The 8914-nt window shown below is 43.2% G+C and overlaps 2 protein-coding genes across 2 annotated transcripts; one reads left to right on the forward strand and one right to left on the reverse strand.

The window, feature by feature from the left end:
* The first annotated feature begins 1181 nt into the window (after positions 1-1181).
* Positions 1182-3693, forward strand: LOC122016441 (endoglucanase 3-like). Its single transcript, XM_042573739.1, has 7 exons — positions 1182-1617; positions 1696-1902; positions 1969-2169; positions 2257-2349; positions 2447-2608; positions 2686-2797; positions 2906-3693. Exons 1-7 carry the CDS (start codon positions 1270-1272, stop codon positions 3400-3402), a joined length of 1620 nt encoding a protein of 539 aa, XP_042429673.1. The 5' UTR covers positions 1182-1269; the 3' UTR covers positions 3403-3693.
* A 3091-nt stretch (positions 3694-6784) lies between these two features.
* LOC122013694 (heavy metal-associated isoprenylated plant protein 7-like) lies at positions 6785-7429 on the reverse strand. Its single transcript, XM_042569930.1, has 2 exons — positions 7318-7429; positions 6785-7245 (listed from the first exon to the last, which is right to left on the reverse strand). Exons 1-2 carry the CDS (start codon positions 7337-7339, stop codon positions 6785-6787), a joined length of 483 nt encoding a protein of 160 aa, XP_042425864.1. The 5' UTR covers positions 7340-7429.
* Between the last annotated feature and the right edge of the window lie 1485 nt (positions 7430-8914).

Here is an 8914-nt window from a genome sequence, read left to right on the forward strand (position 1 = left end):
ACATTATTATGTGTCCCTTATCAGGCATGGGCTTTGGTCTTCTTCGAGATGCAAATGGAAAGGGAAGGCAAGTGTCCTTTTGCGAGGGCTGACAGTTCAGCTCAGAGGTCAGCGTGGCCGTCACGTGACATGAAGACCAGAGCCTTGAGAAGAGAGACAAGGTGAAATTACATGAACATCCTTGGTTTTTTTTTTAAAATCATGGCACTTTTAGGATATGATTATAAAAAGAAGGGGAATTTAAGATTAGATATGGGCAAAATTTAAATTAAAGGGTATTTTTTAAAACAATTTTAATAGCATTAATGTATTCTATGTATAAAAAAAATATATCAAAAAGTATCTCACCTTAATTTTCTATTCATTGTTTTACCTAAAATATTGAATTGACAAGGTTAAGGTAAAAACCACAACTAAAAAAGAATGAAGTTCCCTTCATATATATTTAATATATTAAATTCCTGAAAAAATATTTTTTATATTTAGATGTATATATATCTCTCGAAGCCATTTGACTGAGGAAAATGAACAAACCCACGTTGTCAGTCAACCGAGTCCTCACACACCCATATGAACAAACATGCTATCGATGGTACCTCCGCTGTCATACTACAGTAGTAAAATATTTAAAGGAACAAAATAGGACGAATACTAATTTGAATAAACTGCACAACTGCATTCCTTCATGTTCTAAATTCCAATACCCCAAAATCACTGTCGACACCCATTATCAACTTTTTCTCTGTTCTTCAAATAAGATGGCCCTGCAATTACGCTCCGTAACTTTTGACCTGAACAAACCCTAAAGCGAGCAACGCTCCTCTGATTCGCAAAGGCATTCAATTAAGCTCCGCATTGCATGGCTCTTCCTTGGATGCCATTCCACCACTGACACACTGCCCTCATTTCTTTTATTTTTTTTTTCTTTTCCCTGTCTAATGCCAAGAAACAAGACTTCAAAGCGCCTACTCCCTTCCCTCCACAGCTACGAGCCACATGGCAGTAGGCATTAGCACGAGATTAGGTCCTGTTAAACAGGGAAATCTCTGAGATGCTCGAGGATTTTCGTTTCCTTTTTAAGAAAAGAAATGGCGTCGGGCAGGAGGTTTTGCTCTTAAATATGTAAGGAAAAGAGAAAAAGGAAAAGGAAGGGGGGCTGTCAGAAGGCTAATGTGGACACGCCAGAGCAAGAGAATTAAGGGCATGTTCCTTCATGTGATCCCTCGGAACACCGCCAAGTAGCAGAACGTGATTCCGCTGCCACCAATAATGGCGCCGGAAGAGAGAGCGAGCAGAGCAGTTGCCCTTTGCTTTTTGCCTTTTATAAATACCGCAACCTCCCTCGGCCCTTCAGTCACCACCAGCAGCGGCTGCTTCGGAATGGCGCGCTCCTCTTCCTCGCTGCTTCTGGTCGTCTTTGTTCTTTGCTGCTGCTGCTGCTGCTGCTCCTGCGTCCGTGGGTTTCGCTCCCGCCATGCGCCGGCGAGGCACGACTACCGCGACGCGCTCTCCAAGTCCATCTTGTTCTTCGAGGGGCAGCGGTCGGGGAGGCTGCCGGCGGGCCAGAGGATGAGCTGGCGGCGCAACTCCGGCCTCTCCGATGGCTCCGCCATGCATGTAAGTGCTCCGGGGGGCGATTATATGTCTCTGCGTGTCTCTTCTGCGGGTTTTCTGACTCTGTTCTTGCCGATGCAGGTCGACTTGGTCGGAGGGTACTACGACGCCGGCGACAACGTCAAGTTTGGCTTCCCCATGGCGTTCACCGCCACCATGCTCGCGTGGAGCGTGATCGAGTTCGGCGGCGTGATGAAGGGGGAGGTAGCCAACGCCCGAGCCGCCGTTCGCTGGGCCACTGACTACCTCCTCAAAGCCACCGCCGTTCCCAACACCGTTTTTGTTCAGGTTCGCTTCCGTTCTTCCTTCATTTCCCGGCTCCTTCCCCTGTTTTTAAAGCCTATTTATTTACAGGTTGGAGATGCGAGCACGGACCACGCTTGCTGGGAGCGGCCGGAGGACATGGACACGCCGAGGACGGTGTACAAGGTGGACGCGAGCAACCCGGGGTCGGACATCGCCGCTGAGACGGCGGCCGCGCTCGCAGCCGCCTCGCTGGTCTTCCGCAAATCCGACCCCGCTTACTCCAAACTCCTCCGAAACAGAGCCATTAACGTATTCCATCCATCACTCTGCTTCTTCTTCTTCTTCTTCTTCTTCTTCTTTGCTTTAAACGGTGGCCGGTTTTGTGCTCTGTTTCAGGTGTTCGAGTTCGCCGACAAGCACAGAGGCGCCTACAGCGACAGGTTGAACCACGTCGTCTGCCCTTTCTACTGCTCTTACTCCGGCTACCAGGTTCGAAACCTTCTCCATTCTTCATCTTCTTCCCCGCCATTACGGGTCTGTTGCTCGCATTGAACGACTGGACTCTGTTTCCGCCATGGATGAGCAGGACGAGCTTTTATGGGGAGCGGCATGGCTTCACAAAGCCACGCGGAATCCATCGTACCTGAACTACATCCAAGTCAACGGTCAAACCCTCGGAGCTGATGAATCCGACAACACTTTTGGGTGGGACAACAAGCACGTTGGCGCCAGAATCCTCCTCTCCAAGGTCTCTTCCCGCCATTTTCCCGCCTCGATCACTGACTGTTCTTGTGTTCTTGAATCAAAATCTCTCCTTTTTCGCAGGCGTTTCTGATTCAGAACTTGAAGTCTCTCCATGATTACAAAGGTCACGCCGATAACTTCATCTGCTCGCTCGTGCCTGGAACGCCCACCTCGCAAGCTCAATACACTCCTGGTTTGCTCCTTCCCAAATCCGCTCGATTCATCTGATGAAGTAAACAAGATTGGATTTTGAGCTTGAATTCCAACTAAAAATCGAATCTTGATGCGTGAATCGAAACAGGGGGGTTGCTGTTCAAGATGGGCGACAGTAACTTGCAGTACGTGACGTCGACTTCTTTCCTCCTGCTCGCCTACGCCAAGTACCTCACCTACTCCTCCAAAGTGGTGCTCTGCGGCGGCGCCACCGTCACCCCCAAGAAGCTCCGGTCGATCGCCAAGCGGCAGGTCGACTACATCCTCGGCGACAACCCGGCGCGGATGTCCTACATGGTGGGCTACGGCGCGAGGTACCCGAAGAAGGTGCATCACCGAGGGTCGTCTTTGCCGTCGGTGGTCAGCCACCCGGCGAAGATCTCCTGCTCTGCCGGCTTCACGGGCTTGTACTCCCCTGCCGCGAACCCGAACACGCTCACCGGAGCGGTCGTGGGCGGGCCGGACTCGTCGGACCGGTTTCCCGACGACCGGAACGACTACGAGCAGTCTGAGCCTGCGACGTACATCAACGCCCCGCTCGTCGGAGCGCTCGCGTACCTCGCCCACTCCGCCGGCCAACTCTAGCAGCAGTAAAAATCTGAGGGAGAGACATGAAGGACCCCGGTGCAGCAAAGGAGGTCATCGGAGGGTTTGCTGTCTCTCGTCGTCTGTGTTTTATCCGTAGCTGTGATCTTTGCTTTTGTCTGTGTTCTTGTTGCTTGCAATGGTGATCTGGAAGATGATGAACCTGCTCTGCTTTGTTAATGGTATCAAAGCTTGGCGGAGTTTGTCTTGTTCTTCTAATTGATGGCTGTGGTTGTTGGATTTTATCGGGGAAGTTAAGGAATCATAGCAAGGACAAGAATCTAGTTAAAATCTCGTCGGCAATACGAAGATTGCGGTCGGTTGCTTTTGCCTGTGTTCTTAATGCAAGGTTGGAACGGGGACTCGAGCTTGAGTTAAGGCCGCCGCTGCGAGTTCCGGCTCTTGAAGCTCTCACAGTTGGATTGGATTGGGTTGGGTTGGGATCGAGGCAACGGTCAATTCATTCTCTCAAATAAAAAATAAATAAAAGGGGAAAAATGGATCTTGATTTAAGTATATAGTGAATAGAAATAGAATGTGAGGGCGAAGTAGGCATGTGAAGTTGTCCCACAAAACATTCCATCTGAAAACTGCATTAATTAATGGGGGAAGGAAGCACAAGGCTGGGTGGATGTTGAAAGCATTGAGGAGGGAAACATGTGGCTGGTTTTCTTGTGCCAACTTCACTTGTTGGTCTGGAAAAAAGTTTGTTATTTTTCATTTATAAGTATTCTATTTTATTGAATTAGTGTAATATAATATAGACTGGACTATTAAAATTCTAATATGCACTCAAAGTGTGTCCCTGGGTAATGGTCCCTCTAGCTCAACAAAATCCTTCTACGTAGCCGAACTCGATGTTAGCCAGTCTAACACATGATGCTAGTACTCTTGCTGGCTGGGTTGAACCTCAACACCTCTGTGGACTATCCGACATTCCTAGTCTCCGATAGTCCGAGCATCGATAATCCACGTCCTTGACACGATTCAACACCGAACACCGAGTTTCATACATATCTTGCCCCTCCGAATATCTCCAAGCTACCGAGCCAATCAAAACTGAGTCTCCGCGAGTTCTTGATGATTGTCCGCGTAATCTTTTCTGGATGTGATCCCCCAATCTGTCATACTTTGGCATGACCAATTGTAGATATATGTATTACTTAGATGTGACTATATATTCTCATCACAAGCCGTTATTGAGGTAAAGGATTTCTCTCATTTCCTCCCTTTTAGTTCTTCCATTTTATTCTCTCTTAAGCTTTCTTTCAGAAGACTTAATTAAGCATTAGAGGAGTCTCACTAGGATCAAACGATACATTTCTACCACGTCACAAAGCAAACTAGCATCACAACTAAGTAGACATGAATTTTTTAAGATTTTCTTTTCACTAGTACAAGTACCATCTTTTCCCCCGTAATGTGTGTTAGTCGGTGTATTGTTGTGTTTGGATTAGACTTGTTTTTGCTATTTGTCACAATATACATGGTAACTCCCTAATATTGACATTTGTCGGTAGTGGGAGCATTGGTCATTCAATTACCACGCAACTGCACAACGTGCTCATTTATCTGCATTCGAAAAATAATGATAATTATGGTTAATTTATTATCTTTGCACTGGTCCGGTTCCACCCACTGTTACCGGATAAATCGGCCAATTCAGACGTTCAACATTTTTGATTGCGTGTCTAGAAAATTTCTATAAATAGATCATGTGACACCGTGCCTGAGGACTCATTTACTAGAATTCGAATACAGAGATGAGAAGGTTGATAAATCTGTGAAGTAGAGATATTCAATTGCCGAGGATTGTCGAGGGATTTGATCTGGAATATTGTGAAGAGTTCTTCGCCATTTGCATCAACAATGGTATTAGAGATGTAATTGTAAATGCATGAAAAATCCCTCTGTGATGAAATTCTTTTGCACGTGATTTCATTGCCGAAATTCGATCAAAGAATCAGATGCCTCAATGCATCTGTTCAAGGCCGGAGGTATCGCCGGCAGATTTTGCTCCGTTGCGTTCTGCTATCACCGGGTGAAATTGCGACCGTGCCACGATCTAGTGCCTTCGCTTGGTGAAATCATGACCATGACGCGATATGTCACCATCGCTGGGCCCTAAACGCAGCGGCCACTCCCACATAGATTTCCTCCGATTTTGGTTGACGGGTAAAAAGAGGGTCGCATGGGAGAGCAAAGATCCTCTGATCCGCATTTAACGGACCAGATCATCTACTACAATGATTGAAGGGATTTAATGGTCTTCACCTCCTGCTAAGCAGGTGAGGATAATTAAATTTTTCTAATCATTACTCCAGTGGACCAGGATAGATGGGACTAGAGAATTCCGTCTGCACATAGGGGTGATGGCTGCACAGATGGGAGAAAATGAAGCATTTTTTTATTATTACTAGTGATCGTGCACACACATCGCGTGTATAATATAATACATTAAAATACTAAAGTAGAGTCATTGGTAAAGTCATTAGGGTAAAGTACTGACTTTTGAAAATCCGAATTATTTGGGTTTTGAAAATCTAAATTGTTTGGATTTTCAAGTGTCGGCTTCTCTATGAAAAAAATTAATTTAATTTAATATTATATTTATCTTACTTAAAAAAAATTAAGAAAAATATTTTTTTTTAACATTATCGGTCTAAAATATTTATAGAAGGTTTTTTGATCGTAGTGTTGTCAATTCTAAGAAGTGGGACTAAAAAGAATTATATTTTTTTATATAAAATAACCAGAGAAAATTAATGATTAGAAAAATTCATAATAATATGCCGCATCTGAGTCTCGAACTCTAGATCATTGATTGTTGCGCTTGTGGAATTACTAATAAATCTTGGAATTATTTTTAGTATGAATAGAAAAAAGGATATTAACGTAAATTCATTTTAGGCCTCACCAAAGTTAGTTAGTAAAGGAGAGAGATTTTTAATAAAATAGTAAGATTAATGCAGGTTAAAATATATATATATATATATATATTTTTTTTTATTTTTTTTTTTTTTTTGCATGTTTCACTCCTTCAATTAATTGGGCTTGGGCATAGTCCAATTGGGCTGAAAAAATTGGGTTAAGCATAGGTCCAATTGGGCTGAAAAATTAGGTTTGGGCAAATGCCCCGTTAGATTAGTTCTTAAAGATGTGGACATTAGACTAAGTTAGTTTGTCAAGGTTGTGATGATTTAATCCCTTTTGAGAAAATTATGATTTTGGTCCTGTAATTTGTGTTTTTTCTAATTTTAGTCTTGTTGAGGATTAATTTACTTTTTTAGTCCTATAACTTATAATATTTTTTAATTTTAATCTTTTTCATTAAAATTAAAAATTTTGACCGGTAAATGTTGAGTTGGCGGTCATTAATTGTCTACGTGGCACACACAAGCTTTTCATAGCGTTTGTGTCGGTTTACGAAACTATGGAACAGAAGGAGACATAGGAAACCTTGCATCTTTAAGATCTTCTTCGCCATCTTCCGAGTGCAGGCTGACCAGTGCATTTGAAGCTGGAATGAAGTTACAACAATCTTTGGCGGCAGAAAAGTAGCAAAAAGTTTAGAGAAAAGGAGAAGAAGAGATCGAAGAGAGAAAAAGAGATGAGCGGATTGAGGATTTTGCTGAGGAACCTCGTCTTTCTTGTCTTCTTCTTCCTTCCTCCTCGTCGGTTTCTTCTTCCCTGGCTGTGGAGGTGGTAGAGGAGTCAGTAGCTGCACTTTCTTGTCGGTTTCCCTCTCGAGATGCTCCACCACCTTCAAAGGATTGGCCACGGCCTTCTTCCCTTTCACCACCACCTTCTGGGCTCTCCAGTCTCTCGCCACCTCCGCCACCCCTGCTGCCATGGAACATCGATCGTTTTCAGAGGAGATGTTGAAGGTCGAAGCTCATTGTAGAATCGTTGTACCTTCGTAGCTCTTCAAGACCATCTGATCTTCCTAGCGCAGCCGTTGTAGTGCATGGACACGCGCAGCTCGATCCGGAGGCGACAGTGGTTCCTTCTTTGCCTGCTTGCCCCCTTGTTTCTTCGCCTTCTTCCCGTTGCCGCCCTTGGCCTTAACTTCCACCGGAGCTTCCACTATTTTCTCCATGTAGCCTTCCGTGTCCCCTTCCCCGCCGTTGCCCTCGGACTCCTCTTCCTCCGAAGGCAGAGGCGACTCCACATTTTTCTCGCCTTCTTCTTCTTCCTCCTCTTCCTTATCATTGCCCTTGGCCTTCTCATCCTCAGGCGTCGCCGCCGAAGTCCTTCTCTCCCCCTCCAGCTTCTCCTCCTCTTGCTCCATCGACCCTGGCGCTGGAGCCTGCAGGGGACGGTGGGAAGGCGACATCAGGGGGAAGGGCGATTGAGAGGAAGAGAAGGGAGAATGGAGGGTCGGCGTAGGTTTAGGTTCGGCATTTTTTTATGTTTTTTTTTCAATGTGAAATGCGGGAGAAGTGGCGTTTTTTTAATGTTTTTTCCAGGTAGGCAATTAATGACCGCCAACTCAATATTTACCGGTCAAAATTTTTAATTTTAAAGAAAAGGATTAAAATTAAAAAATATTATAAATTATAGAACTAAAAAAATAAATTAACCCTCAATAGGACTAAAATTAGAAAAAACATAAATTACAGGACCAAAATCATAATTTTCTCAATCCCTTTTACTGGCAGAATATTATAGATCGCTATAAAAGAGGCTCATGATATCTTCATAATTACCCCCAAGTGTGCATGACACAGATATTGTCATGGAAGGCATGGGCATAGACAAACTTCAACCTGCACATATGCATTGCGTATGTGGGTCTGTAAAGGTTATGGGTCAATTCATATTAAGTTGTCTGATTGTTTAGCATTTTTAGAATACTTTTCTGAATTATTAATTTTCTTAGTTTAAAAGAGAAAATTATTATTGGAGCTTGAATTTTTTTGCTTGTGTGTTGTTTTGTGTGTTGATTCCAATGGCGTAGCCAGGATTTTAAACTAGGAGGGGCTATTTTTAAAATTTTCAAACATTAGTACTAGTCGATTTTCATAATCTAAAATCTAATTTTGAATTTAAGGAGCCAAAAATGATCTTAAACTTAAAATTTTCGACCTTAGCTCTAAGGTCTAATTGAAACAACGATCCGTCAATCTCTAAAATTTATCTATATCTTAAAGTTGAAAAATCATTTATGATATCGCTTTCTCATAATATTTAGCATTCCTATAGAGGTGATGGCATATGACATGACGGATGCTGTAGTGTGCGTAGAGAGAAAAAAGATATAAGATAAAATTTTCTCAAAATTATCATAATTTATTTTAAATCAATCGAACTCGCTTAAACTTTAAATTTGCTTCGGTTATAACTCAATCAAATCAATCCCAATTTAAACCAACATAATCATTATATGTGTGTCTATATGCTGGATTTAGTTCAAATCCGATCCAATTTTAATTTAGTGCTCTCACTTGTGTTCTACATTTAATTTATCCATTCATTATTATATATTTTATTTTTAAAATTTAATATTTAA

Source organism: Zingiber officinale, chromosome 8B, assembly GCF_018446385.1.
Source record: "Zingiber officinale cultivar Zhangliang chromosome 8B, Zo_v1.1, whole genome shotgun sequence".
In the NCBI taxonomy this organism is placed as follows: domain Eukaryota; kingdom Viridiplantae; phylum Streptophyta; class Magnoliopsida; order Zingiberales; family Zingiberaceae; genus Zingiber; species Zingiber officinale.

What these genes read in the sequence shown, in the direction of transcription:
- LOC122016441 (XM_042573739.1), top strand. Translation starts at nt 1,270, where the DNA reads ATGGCGCCGGAAGAGAGAGCGAGCAGAGCAGTTGCCCTTTGCTTTTTG. An exon ending in CCAACACCGTTTTTGTTCAG is followed by an intron (nt 1,903 to 1,968) that starts GTTCGCTTCCGT and finishes ATTTATTTACAG; the next exon opens with GTTGGAGATGCGAGCACGGA. An exon ending in GCAAGCTCAATACACTCCTG is followed by an intron (nt 2,798 to 2,905) that starts GTTTGCTCCTTC and finishes GAATCGAAACAG; the next exon opens with GGGGGTTGCTGTTCAAGATG.
- LOC122013694 (XM_042569930.1), bottom strand. Translation starts at nt 7,339, where the DNA reads ATGGTCTTGAAGAGCTACGAAG. An exon ending in GGTCTTGAAGAGCTACGAAG is followed by an intron (nt 7,246 to 7,317) that starts GTACAACGATTC and finishes CCATGGCAGCAG; the next exon opens with GGGTGGCGGAGGTGGCGAGA.